The 21182-nt window shown below is 44.1% G+C and overlaps 1 protein-coding gene across 3 annotated transcripts in view; it reads left to right on the top strand.

The window, feature by feature from the left end:
- The first annotated feature begins 8722 nt into the window (after positions 1-8722).
- LOC146202424 (uncharacterized) overlaps positions 8723-21182 on the top strand; it is a 132538-nt gene continuing 120078 nt past the window's right edge. The window contains exons 1-2 of one of the 3 annotated variants that reach the window (XM_084588181.1): positions 8728-9817; positions 13447-13539. Coding sequence is in view for 2 of the 3 variants with exons in the window: in XM_084588178.1 (XP_084444304.1) it covers positions 9214-9817 (604 nt within the window). In the remaining variant the exon portion in view is untranslated. Of the gene's footprint in view, positions 9818-13446; positions 13540-21182 lie in introns of all 3 variants that reach the window. The other 2 variants (XM_084588178.1, XM_084588180.1) reach the window with 2 other exon arrangements.

Raw genomic sequence — 21182 nt, 5'->3', positions numbered from 1 at the left:
CCAGCCACCTCAAGCCTTTGTAATTGGTTATTGAAGCTATCCTCAGCCATATATTCACGTGATTTTAACAAGGCTGACTCCAAACAAAGGGAAGCTATCCCTCTTTTAACAGTCTTTGAATGGACTGAACCATATGGAAGTAGCTCTATTTTAGCCCTGGGAAAATACTTCCAACACACTTCCCCATCACAAATTTTCATATTTAAATCTAGAAACTGCAACTTGTTGTCCACAGGTAGTTCATGAGTAAAAGTAAGTCCTTTTTCTTGTATCCTAAAAATAGAAAGGACGCGTTCCACACTTTGAATCACTGCAGAGCCCTTATCCAAAATGACTAAGAAATTATCAACATATCTAAATGTTTTAAAACCTGAACCATTAGGGGATGCATAAATTGCTGTGTCAACAGAAGATAAAAATATGTTGCATAGAAGTGGGGCAATGCATGACCCTATACAAATGCCCCTTCTCTGCACATACATATCAGTACCAAACGACACAACAGTAGACTTAAGGTAAAACTTGAGTAGGGCAAGAAAATTGTCAACATTGACACCAGTAGAGTTCTGAAAATTTATAGCGCCATTACTTTCAATACATTCTCGCACCGATTCAAACAATTCTAAATGCGGCACCGAATAGAACAAATCCTCTACATCAATAGAAAAAAAGTACCCAAGATTGGTTTGATCTTTCAAGAAATTGATCACGTCAAAAGAATTCTTAGTTGCAAAGGCATCATCAAATTCCAAACCTTTTAAATGTTTAAGAAGATACCGGCTGATCTACTGTTGCCACGCATCATGTTCACTCACAATACATCTGCAAGGTGAGTCCGGTTTATGAATCTTAACAGTGAAAAACACATCCAAGCAAGCCTTCTTGCAATCACTGATCCCCTTTGCCAACCTGGTTAGCTGCATATCATTACATAACGCAATAGCTTTTGTTCTGCTAATTTTCTTCACTTTAACAAAATTTTCCTCAATTGCAATTGTCGCCTTCTCTTCAAAGAGTTTGGGACTGATATGTATGTGCAGAGAAGGGGCATTTGTATAGGGTCATGCGTTGCCCCAGCTCTATGCAACATCTTTTTATCTTCTGTTGACAGAGCAATTTATGCATCCCTTAAAGGGCCACTGTCCAGGGAAGGCCCTTTTAAGCAAAGGAGCCCAGTGTTTCGATCAGGTACCAGAGATAGTCTGTGCAAAATGCTACAGTGACACGCGCGCCGCAAAACATTGAAAATACAATTCAAAGCTCTCTCATGCTCTCCTTCGGGAAGCCAGCTTCCCCGTTTTCTGCACTGGCCCGACGAGCCACAGTAATGACGTACGTACCGCGAACGACGTCCATTGGTCCGTCTCGCTGACTGACGGGAGAAGGATGGGTGTCTACTGCTCCCTGCGCGCTTTTCCCTCGCCACGGCCAGACTGAATCCAGCGGTGCGCGCTACCTCAGTCGGTTTCTTTTTTTTTTTCTTTCTTTTTTTCTTTTTTTTTCCGCGCTCGCGGAGTGCCACGCTCCACCTCCCGCCAAACGCGGAGGAGGAAGGGGAATTTGTCTTGCGGAGGCTAGACGACCTCGGGCAGGAGAGTGCAAAACCTTTGCGAGGGAACGGAAGGAGAGAAGCATGACAGAATCGGGTGATTGCGGTGGCTGTAACTGCGTTATTAGTTACTCTTTTCAAAAACATTTTGCGGCCTTGCGTTCTAGGGGCAAAGTCTCACAGTCACCGGGGAAGAAAATATTTTCGACCGGAGGGTGGACAGTGGGCCTTTAATGGTTCAGGTTTTAAAATATTTAGATACCTATGTTGATGATTTCTTAGTCATTTTGGATAAGGGCTCTGCAGTGATTCAAAGTGTGGAGCACGTCCTTTCTATTTTTAGGATACAAGGAAAAGGACTTACTTTTACTCATGAACTACCTGTGGACAAGTTGCAGTTTCTAGATTTAAATATGAAAATTTGTGATGGGGAAGTATGTTGGAAGTATTTTCCCAGGGCTAAAAAAGAGCTACTTCCATATGGTCCAGCCCATTCAAAGACTGTTAAAAGAGGGATAGCTTCCCTTTGTTTGGAGTCGGCCTTGTTAAAATCACGTGAATATATGGCTGAGGATAGCTTCAATAACCAATTACAAAGGCTTGAGGTGGCTGGTTTCCCGGTTACGATTATTTGTGGGGTAGCAGAGTCTCTGCTTCAGAAAATGAAAGGGCAAAAAAGGACTGCAGATAAGTTGAGAAATAAACGCCCACAAGTGATACCTTATATTCATAGAGTGGCACACTGCCTGAAAAAGGTGACAGGTAGGTATGAGGTGGCAGTTGTGTTTTCTGCGGCAGGAAAACTGGGTGGGTTGTGTGCATTAATAGGGAGGAAAAAGAAAGCACAATGCGATAAGAAGCATGTAAAGAGTTTTATTGGATGTGTGGTGGGAGTGATTTACGAGATTCCACTGATGTGCAGTAAAGTATATATAGGGCAGACTGGAAGATTCATCAATGATAGAATAAGGGAACATAAGAAGTCCATAGAAAATGGGAAGGGGTCAAATTTACCCCTGCACTGTCAGAAGTGCAAGTGTGAGCCATTGTTTTGCAGGCTTAATATTTTAGGGAAGAGTCGGGATAAGATGGCGCGCGAACTTTTAGAGGTGTTCTGGATACAAAAGAAATAAGACGGATGTATTAGTGAAGCCTTGCTGAGTTTACATAGAAAAGAATTTACGTTTATTGAGGAATTTTCTTGAGTAATGGAAAGAATCGAGTTTATTATCGGGCCTAAAGCTGTTATTCTTAGACACCTCTTATGGGGGGGTATTGTGGCCATGTTTGTTTATTGATCCTTTTTCTCTCAAGTACATGTACTTCTCATTCTCATGTACTCGTTGCTTCGTAGACATGTTGGCAGGTTACAGTTTTTTCATCACATAGGGACTTCACCAGTGATGTTTTGGATGGACATGTCGTACTGCACATGTGTGGTGGTGGTTGTTAGTGTGCGACTATGTGACTATGTGGTGGACTTTGTCACTGTCCAGCGTGGTATTAGCTGCTGGGCAAAGCAGAGGTGTGTGGAGATGTACGTGAGTGTAGAATTGGTGACTGCCATGCTTGGACGATGTTTATGTTCTGCAGGGAAGAAAGTGCCCTATCTCCTTGGCCAAGAAGAGGATGATGAGAAGATCTACTTGAGTGTAGAAGAGGAGGAGTGGTGTAGAGAAAGTGTGTTCAGATCCATATTACAGTTGGTAGTGTGCGCATGTGTTGTGTCTCTTCGCATGTATTTGTGTTTGTTGCGCCACATTTCTGGGTATTATGCAGCACCAACTAGCCCCTCAAGCTGTTATTTTGGAATAGCAAACTTTGTTCGCTTGAATGAAGAAATAGCAAACTTTGTTCGCTTGTTTTTTATTATCACATGATATTTGCAAATAAAATTGTAGAGTTGCACAGAAGTGTATACGCTACTGTAAAATCCAGTATAGATTTTATACAGGTTTCGTATATTGGTTTTCATTACAGGAAAGACTTGCATAAAATGGGGTGGAGTTTTCATATTGCTGCTAAATAAAGTAAACTTTCATTAATTCGACCTTCAAAGGATCATAAAAAATGTCCAAATTAATTGAAAGTTTGAATTATTGAATGGGTTTCAAAAATTTTTGCATCACAATAACTTTATCTGATGGTTGCCCTGCACAATGTTTATCTGCATATGCAATAACATCTAAGTGAAAGTGACATTTTTTTCTTATTTCATTAAGTGCTTCACTTTGTACACGCTGTCGGGAAGGCCCCCTTCACAAAACGGCCCCGTCGTGTTTTGAGGATGCTTCACTGCACAGTCAATGCAGCCATGCATTGCGGTGAAGTCACAGTGCAGTGAAACTGTGATGAATTCGAAAACTTATGATGCATTCGGTAATTTTCCTATGGTCAGTAAATTCTGAATAATGTTACCTCAAATATGAATTATGTAACAAACATATTCAATACGTACACAAAATTCCAAATGTTCACACACCCCTGCTCCTTGCATTACAACTATGAGTGGTCTCTCTTATAGACGTGCTGAAATGTTGGTTGTGTTTTACCTTACAATTAATCACTAGCTCTTCGTTATTTCCCTTCTAGCTATGGACAGTTGTATGAGAGCCCTGCACCGGATACAGAATCAAATCCTAGCTACAGTGGCTGCTTTTTGAAAAAAGAAAAGCGCCCACGTGCTGTGCTATGTCAGTGCACATTAAGGATCCCCAGGTGATTAAAATTAACCGGAGCCGTCTATTATATAACGTCCCTTATAGCTTGCTTTGGGACATGAAAGAAGAAAATTATATGTTAAAGAAACAAAAGCCGCTTGGTTCTGCTTTGTCTTATTTCACCGTATATTAAGGGGACAGAACACTGGAATTTAGGTCTCACATTTTTTTCGCTGCAGTGGAAAGGCTGATGTCTAAAATGTCCGATTCCATAACGATTTTGGTAGAAACGCTGCAGAAAATTTTTACCTAGAATATTTCGATCAGTGCATTCGCCCGTTTTTATGTAGTCCGATGCTGGAAACCGTGAGCGGCGACTGCGATGACGACTGGTGGTCGACAGAAAAGACGTACCGTAAACAAATATAAATTTCCCTCGCCAGGCAGTAATTCGACATTTTTTTTGTTAGAGTAACGTCCTTTTCAGTTTAACACTCAATGCTGTTACAGCACAATAACGTACTCCTCGACGAAAGTTTTACTGGGTACTATCATCGCTTCATTCACGGAATTCCAAACACTGTGGCGTGGCAAATCCTGAAAGCATGCCTCTCGCGGTTGGAAAGGAGGGGTGGTTTCATTTAAAGGCACAGTGGAGAGAGCACAAAATATAATGAATTATGACAAGGACTCCTAGAAGAAAAAAGAACAGCGAGCACTTGCAAAAATCAGCTATATTTTACTGATGTAGTCACGTGGGGTTCTACACCGAAAGTAATAGGGTTTCTCTGCTAGATAGCGCCTAGTTGTTTTATGCGATTTTCAATGGCAAATTAAAATTGTAACACCTCTTTTCTTTGATATTGTAGTGTTCGATCTGTACTATATGAGGCACGGTCTTTTCATCTCCACCATAATCTCGTGACATATTTTGGCCAGTGTTCTGCCCCTTTAATGCATGAGCTTGTGGGATGAACATGACATAAGGGACCCAGTAGTCTGAAAGGTGAGTGTTTGACAGTGTGCCTCCGTGCCTGTCATTGTTGGGTCATTGATGTTGATCTTCTGCATCCTTGAAATAAAGAGAAGTCATGGTCACCTTTAATATTTTTTTTATTCCACCAGTGATCCCCACGGAACTAGTAGCCTTAAGCAAGGGGCAGGAGAGCATCATAGAATTGAGTGCTGTACTGATGGAAAAAAAAGCGTACGAGATTTTGTAGCATCGTGTTTTTCATGCGTGATTGCTGTATAAGTGGCTTGTGTACCATTGCTACTGTACGCGGTTTGTTTATCAGGCTGTTCGAATAGCCTTGAATGTAAGCCTATAAAGGACATCTAGTTTTGATAGTGATATTTTGCAAGGAAATGTAGCACATGTGGCAGCATGTCTGACTTTGCAAGAAGCTTGCACAATTTGGAGAAACACCCAGTGGATAATCGCCGTTTTGGGTGTGTCAAGCTTCACAACACATTTTTATAGTGAGGTTTTAAAACATAGCTTTTAAATTATGTAGCATGCTATGTAACTCTTCATGGCACTTGCCAACTGACAACAAATGTCTGTCTCCAAGGGTATTCTATGCATTGTGAAAATATTTCAATATGTTTTGTTCACATATGTGCTTCAAATCTGTACCCCCAACAGGGAATACCCCATGTACAGGGTTGGAGTGCTGCTCCAGTTGCTCCATTCTGCTCCAAACTTTTTTCCCTGCTCCATCCTGCTCCAAAATGCAATATTGCTCCAAAACTGCTCCAAACTGGCTGTTTTGTTGTTTTGCCATCAAATTTAGCAGAATATGGGAACAATGTCTTTGCATCAGTAGCAAAGGTATAACACATCTTGCAATGGGCTTAATACAAATGAGTTTTTTTTAAGGGAAGGAAGCATGGAGTATAATAAACATTTTTTCGCAATTAAATTTAGTATGAGCCACCGGCGGTTGGAGGTAATTGCGAAAAAACAAATTCACTGTGCATCTGACGTAGCACCTCCTCTCAGCCTTTTGAATTGCCAGTGGAGAGAAGCGAGATTAGCAAGCGAAGCAGGTAGCGCAAACTATTGTTAGCCGTTAGGAAGAAAACTTTAAGACTGCAAAAACTTCATGCGTTATTCTAATGGTTCTGCTGTGAAAACAAGCAGGCACCTCACCATCGAACCTCTTTGTCAGTGGCAAGCTTGCCAGGCCTACGGCAGACAAAACCATACTTGAAGCATTATGGGTTGTTACGTCAAAGCTGACACTCGCTAGGAAGCTTCTCAAGAGTGTTGGAAAGGCATACGGGGCCTATCGCCAAAATATTAAGAAGAAGCCCAAGCATTGCTCGAGCAAAGAATGATAAACTATTGGCAGGAGGCAGTGGAGTAAAAAAGCTGTAGGATGGAAAAGCTAACCTTCAATGCAATCTATCTGTAGCCCAAAGCTGCTCCAAAATGTCCGGGCCTGTTTCCACTCCTGTAGACCTTCACCATATTTACAAACGGACAAGACGATCAAGGTTGTGTTGCAGTTGTCTGCGGTCTCACATTAGGTAAAAAGCACTGAAGCGGCACTGACTTCAAGCTTGTCAATGCGCGTTATTGTGGTCTGTATGGCTTTGCAACATCGCAACACATTTTTAGTGGTGTTTTATAAATAGATTACATCCGAAATGACGAAGCATTGCCATACATTTACTCAAAGCACTCGCCAACTTTTAACGATCGGCAGCCTCCACTGGTACTCTGCTAAACAAGAAAAATACTGTGGTAAGTTGTGTTTACATGCGTTCTTATAGGTTGCCCTCCCAACTCGCACCCCCATATGTCTCGCAGTGTTTTAAAAATACTCTAACTTTGAAATGGCATTTCGCGTTTGCACAGTCTGTTCTAAGAGGTTTATGGTTGATCTGTACCAAACAATAACATCATAGGTACCCCGTGAAATTGGAGAATTGCTTTTAAAACTTTTGCTTCCATTTATCTTATAGTCTCTAAGCCTACTAATCGCCCCCAGCCTGCAGTGGCGTCGAGAGCGCACGGTGTTGGTCTACATGTCCATGGGCACTAAGCCTTCTTTTCACCCAAGGCCAGTGACAGTAGTGCCATAGTAGTTTACATCACAGATCAGTGTTGCTCTGAAGAAAATGTGATGCAAACATATTACGTTTACGCAAAGTTTGGGAAATGGAAAGCTGCCAGCACAAAGCTACCGTCAAAGATCTGTTGAAAGATGCTGAGGTGACCACGGCAAGGTGCGCCAGTATTTTGAATACACTTTCCTGTGCGCATGTGCAATCAGTTTAGTGGCAACTCGGCATTGGTGACGGTTCCTTTTACTCGCCGCAAATAATTATGGGTTTAAATCGCGCGCAGCCAAACCTGTAAGTAGTGTTGTAAAACTTACTATAAAACAAAAATTACCATAACATGAAAGCTACATGTGCAAATTCACCAGAAACGAGCCAGCAGTCGAGTCAGGAAAATTTTCTAAAGTCTTCATCATAAAGATTTACAATACTGTATGGAAAGGAGTGGCGTTATTCATAGACGAAACTAGATTGTGGTTTGTCATGTTTTTGCTGGTTTAGCTTATTACTCTTCATGCTTTAGCCACTTAAGTGACTGCATAATTTGACTGCGTAATAATTATTGTTCTATAAAGAACTATAAACCCGTTGCAGTAGTGAAGTGGCACTCAAGTATATACTGTGCCCAAGGATGTGGGATCGAATCTCTGCTGCGGCGGCCACTTTTTGATGGAGGCGAAAAGCTAGGCGTTTGTGTGCTGTGCACTATCAGGACACATTAAAGAACTCCAGGTGGTCGAAATTTCCGGAGCCCTCCACTACGGCGTCTCTCATAGCCTTAGTCGCTTTGGAACATTGAACGCCATAAACCAAACCAGGTGTTTGAAATTTCCGGAGCCATTCGCTACGTCGTCTCTCATAACCTCAGTTGCTTTGGGATGTTAAACAATATAAAACTAAAACCAACTGTAAAAAAACTATATAGAAATATAGCTAAAGCATAATTACAGTTCACACTCAAGTAAAGTAAAGCAGTCGAGTTGGCAATATTCGCTGTGTGTAAAACCTGTATAATTGCTGATCAGTACATAAGTACTGCAAGTTAAACAAGATAGACATACAGTGAAAGCTCGTTAATTCGAACCTCGATAATTCGAACTACACTTCTTGGTCCGGCCAAGCTCCACAGAGATCTATGTATAAAAAAGCCCGTTAATTCGAACGCGAGTCGGTTGCGCTACGAATAATTCGAACTACGCGCCGCCGTGTCTGGGCGGCTTGGCGCACATTACGCGGCAGAAAAAAAAAAAAAAAGTAAAGCATCTGCGCGATAGGAAGGCATAATTAGAGGCTGCGGACGTGCAAAATGGGGACAGAAGATGGAACATCGATGAGTGGGTAAAACGAAAGATGCCTGCGGCATGGATCACTTGCCCATTGGTACTAAGATCACTAAGATCGCGCGGTGGCGACCGTGAGGTCCAAGTTCAGGTGACTGAGTTTTAGTGCGGACGGCAAGCCCGTGGTGGACAATAGTTAAACGCTGATAGTGCTTATAGCCGCTAGTAGCCACCATAACGTTTGCTCTACCCTACAATCCTTTCTCATTTCTCTTTCCTTTTTAGTTTATTCTCATCCGGCTAGGGCACATCATCATCATCATCATCAAAACTTGATTGCTTTGGGTTATTGCTTTTTTAACGCAGTGTTAGACGCCGCGGTAAACACGTGATTTTCGGATATGCGTTCGAGGTGCGCGAGGTGCACGTGTTGAAATATGCGCTGTTTGCGTGTGTCAGGCTGGCAGTTCGCTGGATAGGACAACCAGATTTTGGAACTCACTCGAGGTTTGGCGTGGTTGTTTACGTGTGATTATTTTTAATCGTTTCACCTGTGATTTGGACAGCCATCCGAAGGCACATTGGGAGGCAAATGAGCTGCACGCTCTCAGGGCTGCGTTCGCGTGTGTCAATCTTTGTTCTTCAGTAGGTCATGTCGACCAAACTAGATGAAGAATTGTTAGCGTTAAAAGTCGTTCTCCGTTCACTCTTGATCTCTGAAAAGAGGGCTTTAACGATTGGACAGTTCCTCAGAGCGTATTACAAAAGTGAGGGTAAGGCTTTGCCATTCAAACACTTCGGCTTCGGAGATGCGCAAAGCCTTCTTCGAAGTATTCCAGACGCTGTACAAGTGACGCAGTCAGGAAATGATCTTTCTGTGGCAGCTACGGTGACTAATGAAGTGGCATATATAGATGAGTTCGTCCGTGATGAGAAGAATCTTTCCAAATGCACGAGCGCGGCGAAGAGTCCATCAAAGCGTTCGAGTATATACCGGCCAGCGTTACTGCCGGTAGACCTTGATTTAATCGCTGCGCAGCAAGTAAAGAAGAACATGAGGGAGCTGCTGACGGAGAAAAGCGCCGATGGAGTTGATGTACTCCAGTTCGAAGAACTCTATTTCAGGAAGTTCGGTGGCACCATTGAATACCAAATGTTTGGCTACCCGTCTTTCGAAGAGCTGTTGATCGGCATGTCTGATCTTTTTTCCCTCACATGGGGCCCGCCTGGGGTGATGAAAGCTTTTCCAAGTAAAGGTGAGTATCTCTCGACTTGTTCCAATCGCATTACACGTACAGGTGTCCGTGTACGGTCTTCGGAACGTAGGATGTGCAAGAAGCTCCTCAGTGTTTTGTCGTGCCTCAGCGTGAAATTTTTCAGCTTTCTGTTAGACTGCGTGTTCCGAAAACTTGGTGCTGGCACCTGTACTTAGTGCTCGTGCACCTCAGCTTAGCTTGAGCCCCACAGCATTCATTTGTTTCTTTTGTGGTGTGTGCTTTCTTCCTGTAACCTTCTAACAGCATGCTTCTGCATGTCTGAAACCTTAATTGTGACGCATGTATTACTTACCAGAATATACTATATAAATAATGCTCTTCGAAAATGTTTTAATTGTATAAGAAGTCTGGTCACAGCATGAACAGTTTTCGAAGAGCAATATTTAGTAATCGCACTCTGTGTTATGTGGGTGCTATGAAAGCTCACAAATACCAGCACTGAATTTCATGCACCTTTTTATTTATTTATTTACATTACCCCTCAGGGCCAGAGGCATTACAGAGGGGGAGTGGTAAATACACAAAAAATGAAGAGAGTACAGTATGTACATGAATGTCAAATAGCACCTGAGTATACAATGTTAGCTAGAGCTACGCGGAACTGCTCATAGTTAGTAATGCCAACAATTTCTGCAGGAAGGTGGTTCCAGTCTCGTGAGGTTCGCGGCAGGAAAGATTGTGAGAAGCATTTTGTGTTACATGATAAAATTCCAACTTTGTGTTGATGGTCAATTTTTGTTATCGTGATGTGTGTGCCATGCACAATCTTCATGGTCAATATAGACATGAATCAACTAGGGGCTAGGTAATAATTAAAACATTGCCAAAACGGGCACATCACATCCACGCTATCAGCCAGGACCCAAAGACTAGCACTTTGAACCTCACTGAACTTGATCTGCATCGAGGATTTCAAGCATGAGGGATTTTCAGTGATCATTGAAAACTGGTCATCAGCGTGTCACTGTAAATGTTGCGATTCATCAACCCCTTTTTTTCTTTGCCAACGTATCTTTGCCACACGCATTCTCGAGAAGACGTGGCTGAAACGGTCCCAGCGTTAGCTGACAGACTTGGAAATTCCTTCTTTGTGAGCGCCGGCGGTAGAGCAGGGTGTCCAATTACTTTTAAAGCATTTCTTTTTATTAGCAGGCATAGTGCGCTGAAAACATTGCCCTGCATTTAAATCAGTTTATCAGTAACATTTGTGTTTTTATTTCATTAATTTCCTTTCTTTTTCTTTAAAGCTCAGAAAGGTGTTAAAGGCCCCAATTAGTCCGACAACGCACGCGCGCGCACGTCGGCCTCCGCGACATTACGTCGGCAAAAACCAAGGTCTATACTTCTACGTCACGGCGTGATGGACGTAGCAAGTGTGAGCCGACACGGCCCAACGTTGCCGACGTTTAAATAGAATTTCGCCTATTTCTCGCCGACCGCGTCGGCCACGCATCTTAGCATTCCTCACGCGCAGTGAAGATATCGGCTTGCTATGTGGACAGCGACAGCGCGCGTTTTGACACTGTTGCTGAAAAGCTGCTAAAAGGCATTCGAGGGCAGCCCTGCGTCTATTATACCAAGCGGATTGACTACAGAAGCGTTCAGAGGGAAAAAAACGCTTGTGCTGAAATTTGTCAGCAGTGCGGCCGAGCACAGCTGTGAGTTCTTCGCTGCAGTGCGTGTGCCATACCCATTTTAATGCAGTGCTCTAAGAGGTGTAACGATGGTGCTGTTTCACTTATCTGCAGTACATTCAGTGGAAGAATACCAGAAACTGCAGTAGTGGCTTCGCATAGAGTTGTGACCGAATCGTAGGCCGTACTTAATTTGGCCACACGGATTGTCAGCGGCTCAACAACCAGGGAATTCGCGAAATTGATGGAATTCTACAGGAACTCCGGCCAACCGAGAAAGTGATCCTTATTACTGTGTAATCTCTAACTCCTCTGTAATCGTACAGATACTTAAATTATGATTGGTTTTCAATAAAACACGCATTTACACAATCATCGTTCAGTCTGTAGCCGTCGTCGATGTGGGCTCAAGCCATTGCTGGCTGAACGTCTCCACGTCTGGCTGTAAATGCTTTGTGCCATTTGAACATTTTGAACATTTGCAGTAAACGCATCGCATCATTGCCTTGATCGCAACAGTAATTAGTGTCTCGATAGGCAGCCAATTCCTCCCTGTAGATGGCCTGCCGTCTGCTTGAAAATGCACACAGAGAACAGCCCTCGAGGGTGTCTAGTGCGCATGCGCGCCGTGGTACCGTGCGCGCCAGACTGTAGAGGCGGCAGTTTTTTGACGCGCCCATTGTAGCCGACATACTGGGGTCGACGTCGCCGACTTTGCCAGTCTCGTCGAAAACGTCGGACTATATTGGGGCCTTAAGACCCACTTTGGATTGTGCTTGCAAGCCTCAAGCGCACTTGGGAATCGCAACTGAGCCAAGCAGGATCGGGCTCAGTTACACTTGAAAGTGGCGGTGTAAATACCTCCCGGTCTGCTTCGAGTTTGACCCAGTAAGGATTGGAAGTGCCATGTGATAGGGGTATTAATTACATTTGAGGAGCCAGACTGTTGGGCATGTGGCATTACATTGGCAATCAGATAGGAGCGCACACAAACAAGGATAAAGACATAGACTACGCAGTCACTTGTCCGCTTGTGTTGTCTAAGCCTCTTTGTCCTAATTTGTGCTGGCTCATACTTGACCTGTCGTACAATTCACGCTTGGTTGGCCGAGTCTGTAGATTAGGTTAAAAATCCATCAGGATTGAATATCACTTCCCTGACAGTAGCGTCTGTTAATGCAACATGTTTATTTTTATTCTTGGAAAGTAATTGTTTTAAACCTGCACATTTGTATTTGCTGGTTAAGTTGGAGCCAAGCCATGCGACTTGTATACTGAGCATTTTAGTCTGTAGAGGATCTAAGCTTGTATCTGTGTTGATGACCTGTAGATCTAACGCTATGTGGGTATTTCATTCACATCATTAGAAAGCAGTTCCATTTAGTTGCTAGGAAATTGGCAGGTGGTGGGAATCCATTTCTTTTCAGCCAGTTTTTACTGAGATGGGTGCAGATATATTGATTGACTCACTATTCAAGAATGTTGTTACTGAGGCATAAGTTCCATAGCCATACATGAGATCAGGCAATGCTATGAGAGCATAATGAGCCTGTAGATTCAGGTTGTGGAGCATCTAGAGTCGGGCTATGAAGCATTCCGCCCTTGGAAATTTGCCTGTTGTGGGGCTCCTCTAACACCATTTGGTGTGAACCGCCAGAGTGAGGTACCACATGCAGCTAGTGCAGAGTTTAAAGTTGGGAGGTTTCTTGATCATTTTTTGATCATGTTATAAATGTTATAATTCAAGTTATGCCCTCTTTTTTACATTGTCATTTTTTTTTATCATACTGGGTGTAGTGATTTCTGAAACAGCAGAAGACACCAGACCTGAGCTGCACTGCTGCAGGCATTTCTCTTTGTGACGTGAAGGTGCAATAATCCAACGCCATCCTTTCATCATGCAAACTTTGTATCACATCACTGGTGTCTAGCTGCCTTGCAAAGTTACCTTCACCAGCCGCTTTTTTCATGCAGTCTGACCATCTGGAACACTGACATCTCTGAGAGTCGGGTGGCTGCCAGCATTAGGATCCTGAGGGACCTCTTAACATTGTCACGTCTTCAAAGGTGAACTTAATTACCATGGGCAGGGTGCCCCAAGAGGTGGCCACAGTTTTGAAAAAGCAAACTTTAGGCACAAGATTCTGCTTAGCCTTGGGCCATGATAGGTATGGTAGCAGAGTGAAAAGCCATCAGCTACCTGCCATGGCTAGCAAGTGGTCAAGTGGGGAGTTGGAAGTCCCCTTCCCGCATTTAGGGAGAGGAAGGGGGAGAGAAAGAGGCAACGCATGACTTAGTGGCTTGCGGTTATGGCGAGAATGGAAGCATGCACCGCCGCCGAGTGGCTGCTATGCGGGAAGAGCCCAGAGGGCGAGTACCAGGGAAGAAGACTGCGACTACTTCCGGATAATGTGCAACCACAACTGTGAGAAGCAGCAGCAGCAGAGTGACTGCCTTAAAAGCAGGGTAGAATGAGAGAAATAAGATTGGTACACAGTATGAAAGAGCATGGAACAAGAGTTGGCGGGGGGCCTCAATTTGCAAGCCGAGCTAATGTTTTGACAAGTGGACATGTCTGAGCAGCACGATCATCACCGGCGGGGTTTTAAATACACTTCTGCTTCCGAAGAAGAAAAGCCAGGGAGGGGGGACGGAGGAGGGTGGGGAAAAAGAAGGAGGGAAAGGAGTGAAAGAATGTTTCTTTGGTATGAAATTCTGAGCCTGGAACCAGTGATCCCCATGGTCTGAAAAATAAAAATGGAAAGTGGCAGCTGCAAGAAAAACTGTAGTCAGCTACAGGTCAAGAAAAAAGTGGCATCCAGCTATCAAAAGATCCTTCTCCAACCAATAGCTGCCGAGCTATGCCATGACGTCACGGCCAACCGCCTTGCACCTACGAGTAGAAACTTCGTTAAAACTTCAAGTTGGGCTAGTTGGTAATTTCTTGTTGGAATCATTTTGTAGTGGTAAAAACACAGACACAAAGAACACGAAACACAAGGGACACGCGCTAATGTCCCTTGTGTTTCATGTTCTTTGTGTCTGTGTTTTTACCGCTACAAAATGATACCTACGAGTAGCGCTTGAAACGTGGTTTCTACAAGTGAGTCCGTGCTGGCAAATAGTTCCTTATTGCTTCGTGAGTTCCAGCAAAAATACATACCTTTACTCAATTCGATCAATAGTCATTTACTCATCGGAATACAACAGGTAAAACGACGAATTCTGATGGTGAATTTCAGTACTGTTGAGTTTTCACAAAACCACTTCGTTGTTCTGCGCTTCACTGCATCAGCAGTGTCGTGAGGTGACACCGATGTAGCCGCCGTAACTGACGGACGGACGCAACAACTGGCGGTGGCCATTTTAGTTAAAGTCCGCGAGGCTGTAAGCATGGAAAAACATGTTTTTCTGTTTGTTTGTTTCTTTTCCCGTGTGTGCCGCGATGGCAGACGCTTGCTGGCTGGAGGGGAGTCCTTTGAGGGCTGTTTGCTACTTTTTTCTTGACCTGTATCTGACTATACAGTTGGGATGGATGACGAGTCAGCACCTGACATGCCTTTCTTGAAAGGGGACAGACATTTTAAGGGAGAAGGACAAAGAAACAGAATAATAACAGATCAAACTAACCATACCTGCCAAGCCCATTATCTGAAGAAAAGGATTCAAGGGGGAACCAAAGTAAGAAGGGATGAGAGGAAACTTGTTTGGAAAAACGCGTGCTCCTTTTGCGAAGGGGGCTGTTCAATTAACACTGAATGGGACCGTTTTCTTGACTAGTTATGGCGCAGAGGGAATATGTTCAAGGGATTCTAATGTTCCTTTCGAAATGTTTATTCCTGTTGGTTCTAATGTTATAAATTTAAGAATTAAATATGCCTTCCCCTGTATTTTTTGTCCCTTGAAGATTTAAGACTGACTGGAGAATAAATAATTTAATTTCTTCGAAGTTATGGTCTTTCTGGTCGAAATGCAGGAAAACAGGTTTTGGAAGGTTTTTGTCTTCCTGATGACCATTTAGCCTTATATTCATTTTTTGCCGTCTCTCCAAGTGACAGAAGGAGCATTCTAGGAGGTATATAATGTTTGATGATGTGTAATAAAGGCTGATTTGATGTGAAACGTGAAATTGCTTGCAGTACATCTGGATCGAGAGCAAGGATGTGGTTGTGCTGGACACTTGTTGTCAAGTTTAGAATGTACTAGAATATCTCCGAGATTTCTATTACATGTAACAAGGGTAACATATACACCTCCTCCGGGAATAGTTTCTTCAGGCATTTATTAGACATTAGCATGGAGTGGTATTTAAGCAGAATATTGTTTATGTTTGAAAGGGCATTGGAGTATTTCATTACAAAAAAAGGCTGCTGTTCAGTGTTGGCTTTTTTGGCCGTTTCTTGAGCACATCGTTGTGGTTTAAAGTAGTTGCTTTCTCGAGGGCCATATTAAGGGAGTTACAGGGATAGTTTCTTTGACTTTTGTTGCTTTCATTGAGTTGTTTATTATTTATTTTATTTATTCGATACTGGCCAGCCTTGGTAGGCCCAGGCAGGAGGGTCAATACAAAACAAGGTAACATTCAGCACACAACTTAAAAGATAAACATACCAAAGACAACCCGGGCATGATTCAACACACACACACACACACACACACACACACACACACACACACACACACACACACACACGCACGCACGCACGCACGCACGCACGCACGCACGCACGCACGCACGCACGCACGCACGCACGCACGCACACACACACACACACACACACACACACACACACACAAAATAAGCAAATTGAACACAGTTTATCGCGAGAACTGAACATACAACATTGAAAAGTATTTATAAATAACTGGCGATGCTCTCAGTGGTTAACAGTGCACTCAAAGGAAGCTGGTTTCTCTCCGTTATTGTATGTGGAAAATAAGAATATTTAAACAAGTTGGTTCTGACAAAATAAGGTGTTAAGGACTGGGCGTGACGATGTCTTGTTGATCGCGTCACTAGTAGTTTTATGTAAGGGTCCGGGTTCATTGATAACTTGCTTTTTTCAACAAAAAGATAAATTTTAATCGCAAAAGCTTTCTTCAAGTTTGTAGTGTTTGTATGTCATTAGCATTCATTAAAGTTGTAGGGGAATCGGTAGTGCGGAATTTAGAAAAGAAAAAGAAAATAAAATTTCTAATGTATGGATATTAAAAAACGTGAAAGGATCCCACACTGCAAAGGCATATTCCAATTCCAGTTTGATGATTGATGTATAAGCCAGGAGCTTGGTTGCGAAAGGATTATCTTCATTACATATGCTTCTAAGCCATGTTGCCTGTCGTACAAATATTCCTTGCTTACAACGTCTCGGATGATGACTGGTGAAATCTAGATATTGTTGATCTGTTGGCTTTCTATACAAGGAAGTTTTTAGTTTTCCATTTTCCACCGACATCGTGTTGTTCAGAAAATCGACTTTCAATTGCAAAGCCTGACAAGTAAATTTAATGCTACTCTGATGATATTAAGATAGGAGACTAACGATTGGAATTATCACTCCAATTATCAGTCTTGCTTCCGTTTTCTTTGAGGGCTACATTGTGGCTTGAAAATGACGCCTTTAGCCTATGGGGATTCAGGTATTTTTTAGCATGTGCACCTTTCTGTGAACACTAAAAATCAAAACCCATTGTTATGGATGCTGATTATAATTTGGCACATCTTTTCAAAAGCTTTTGTAATGTCAGAATATTGTAAACCTTGCAAGTAAAGGTTTGAGTGTACTGGTTTAAACCAGTTAAATACATGATTTAAATAAAATAATTTAAGTACATACTGTATTGATTAGGTATCACAATAGCAGCATCATGCTGCAAACTAATGCTGTAGCTTTTATACAAATCAAGCTTTCTACAAATGCATGCGTGTACTATGCATTCATTTACTGTGCACGCACAAGCATGTTTTACACCTTTTTGTGCATGTTCTGTTGTCTGTACCTGTATACCCTGCTGTTAATGTCACCATTTCAGTTTTCTGTGCTGAAGTGAAGCTTTGGCTTTTGTATTTTATATAGCCTTTTTATAGTCCTGGCTTGCACGAAGCTAATAGGCGGTATTCACATGATGTCCATGGGCACCATCTTGTTCAGTGCATAGCTTCAATAGTGCAAGCCTGAGCAGGTTGGAATCCTATTAGACAAATCTGCAGCTTTTTGCAGTGGTTCACAAACAAAAAAATGACAGTTATTGCGACATCTTAGGAGGCGTCCTCCTATGAGACTGCTACAGTGGAGACCACTTATGATGTAACCGTTTATACTCTGGAATTGGATATAGGAAACCCAAGCTCAAGGTTCGCCTTGCGATGGAAGTTCCGTATTTTTCGTGTGGGGGTGAAATGTAAAACATCGGGACATCGCCGGAGCAGACGCTCCGCAAGCTTCCTGTGCATGCATGGCGGACTGTCACACTAGGCAGTTTTTTTATGTGATACAGAAACGCTTCTGCCAACGCAAAATGGAGGTATGAAGTAGTGTTGTATCGGGGGCAGCCACAACAGTGCGCGAAACGCTAAAGCTTGAGACCCATGCGTGCAACTATACAGATTTCTTTGTCAGCTTCTCCACAAGATCTGCTTTCCAACCAAAGGGTGTCCTTCCGAGACATTGCACATGCTTTGTGGAAGCGAAGTTTAAAAAGTACAATGGTTTAATACTATGTCTAGAAAATTAACGAAATGGGGGATTCTTCTGCGTCTCGCTTACTACGTGTGAACTGTTTTGCCGATTTTCTATGCTCTCTCCCTGCTTTGTAAGTGCTCTAAAACCAACAAATATCTGGCCTGTGATGTCCGCGACTCGTATGTGTGAGTGCGCCTTAAGGGACACCTGCCTTTTCATTCCTACGACAGAGGAAATGTCGAGAAATGACGCCTCTTGGTTAGAAAACATGCCTTTTCATAATTAGCGAATGGAGATGTGTCTCAAGTGCAGTAAAATGGTGCACCTGTGGCTCGACACCGCTCGCACGGAACTCCCCATTCTCGTCATAGGTTCCATTAGTGCAAATCGCATATTATAAATGAAGTGCAACCATTTCATAAGAATCGAAATAAAGGACATGGACAGTACACTGGCTTTCAGTGAGCTTGGATTTCACTTGCTTCTAGAGCCAGCTAGCCGGTTATGATCCCTGCAGTGAACTAAGCCCAGCATTCATGTCCATGAAGAAACACCACTTTCGGTCTCTGTATTTACTCGGCTGCAAAATTTGTTTTAGTAACGTAATATAAAAACAAAGCACTGGACAGTGGAGTCTCGATACAATTTTTATGAGAGTGAAAAATTAAAATTCAGTGTCCGAAAATCATATTTTTCAAAGGCCCCAAAAGGTCGCAAATGCAGCATACTTGGCACACAACTTTATTTTATTACTGAGCTTTGAATAGCCTGTCATTTTGTTTCTTAATGTCCAGAATCAGGTTTTTCTGAAACTCGTATAGACGAGTCGCAGTTGCACCAATACACCCGTGAAGCATTTGAAACTTGGTGCTCTTCCAACTTTGCCCAGCGCGCCATCACTGCAGGAGGTCGCGTTAAAAGGTGAACACGTGTAAGTGTTATTGGAAGGCAGCATCTTGGCAGACTGATAAGGTCGGTGCTGCTGTGGCTGCGACAGCGAGGCTGCAAAACTAAGGTACCCTCTAATAAAGATAGAAAAAAGGAATCAAATTCTCCATCACAAAAGTGGGAGGGTTGATGGGGCCATTACGCGAGCAAACAGTACTCAAACATCAGCCACGAGCTTTACCTTGAAGGCCTAATGCTTCAGGAGTGAAGGAACAGGACAGCTGTTAATTGGCACCAGAGCAAGACTGCCTGTAGAGGCTGCACGAGCCAAGACAAGGCACCGTCTTTATTTTCTTCGTAAAGCGGCGTGCAATGTCTGAATTCCCGGCACCACCCAAGAGAGAGCTACAGGGCCCCCCGCCTAGACTGGTAGTCGGAGTGCTGGCGATGGCACTGAGGCAGGAGGTCAAGCGGCGATGTGAGACTGTCCAATGTGGTCTCCATGTAAGCCGGCTTAAGGCAGTCTAGGCTGACTTACTCTGCTTGGCCATTTTGTAGGAGGGTAGGGGTTTTCGGAGTGCGGTGGAGAACGCGGAAAGGTTCGTTGTAGGCCAGTGTTAGTGGAGCTCGAACAGCATCGCGGCACACTAAAACGTTGGACGAAGTGACCAGGTCAGGGTGCACAAAAATGGTATGATGGCGGGAAGAACGCGGTGGAGTTGGCTGGAGGTCTTTAATGCAGTCCAACAGGCATTGAAGGAATTCTTGGAGCTGGGCTGGGAGCTGCTGTGATGTAAGGAAGTCTCCTGGGGAATGCAGAGTACTACCATACACCAGCTCAGCAGCTGAGCTTCCCAGATGACGGCCCTAAGGAGCACAAGGCGGTGAAGAGCCGACCCAGGTGGTGCAATTGAGGCGAGCAGCTAGGGCGGCCTTCAATTGGCGGTGAAGGCATTCCACCGTGCCGTTGGCACACGGGTGATATGCAGTTGTACGGCAATGCTTGGCGCCAAGAATATGATTAAGGGAAGCAGACAGGGAGGACTCAAACTGGCGGCCACAGTCGGTTTTCACTATGCCAGGAGAACCAAATCGAGATACCCACGCAGAGATGAAGGCGCGGGAAACAGTCTCTGTGATGTCAGGAACGGGGACTGCCTCTGGCCAGCGAACGAAGCGGTCGACTATGTTCAGGATATAACGGTAGCCTCGAGACACGTGCATATAATGCCGAGCTGCAGTATGGGGTCGAACTCACGTTTGGTGATAGCAAGACGGCCTCCAAACAAGCAGCCGGTATGGTGGAGCAGCTGTGGTTGTCCCCGGGTGACGATGTGGTGTGTCACCGTATGTTTCGGCACCAAGTTAAAGTATGAGAGGAAGTCCGAGCCGATGATCAAGTGAACCACATCTGCGATGATGGATACCCATCGAAAAGTGCGGCGAAGCTCGAAGTCGAGGGTGAGAGATCTTAGTCCGTACATGGCTATAGACAAGGCATTGACAGCATGGAGTGACTGCCATGATTACTTGGAACGATCAGCCTTAGTTGGTAGAACCACGTTGATTTTCGCGCCCGCTTCTCTAAGGAACTGGGTGCCGGAGAATGTGTCGGTTACCATAATTAAGCGGCTCGGATGACAGGTGGGACCACACGCCGCCGTTAGTTGTTCTGGCGGGCATTTCCCAAGCACAAACAGTGCGGTGTACACTTCGTGGCTTGGTGTCGAAAACGCCAGTGGTACCAGCAGGGAGCTGGAGGGCTTGGACTCCGAGCTTGACGTGTGCGCAGAAGAGCGCGATGATTGAGACGAGGCAGCCGGGTCTCCTGGGGTAGGCTGTAGAGTGCGGCGACTGAGGCGGCAAGCTCATCAAGACGGGCCTCCAGGCGCGAAATCGCCGGGTCTGTAGGCGGCTAAACAGCAGTGACCAATGGGGAGGTCGCCTCATGAATGTCATCGGCGAGCGCAGCCGGACGGTCGAGGGTGACATCACTGGCCGCCGCAAGGGCGAGGTGGATTGGCTAGGGAACACGTTGGAGGAAAAGTTATCGAAGCAACGCTGAGTGGTTGGAGGTATTGCTCTCACCGAGCAGCTGGCACATCCGGTGCAGAAGCTGGGAAGGGCTGCGATTGCCAA

This window comes from Amblyomma maculatum, chromosome 1 (genome assembly GCF_055883805.1).
Source record: "Amblyomma maculatum isolate TAMU_Amacu chromosome 1, ASM5588380v1, whole genome shotgun sequence".
Taxonomy (NCBI): domain Eukaryota; kingdom Metazoa; phylum Arthropoda; class Arachnida; order Ixodida; family Ixodidae; genus Amblyomma; species Amblyomma maculatum.
This window is presented reverse-complemented; position numbering and strand designations above follow the sequence as displayed.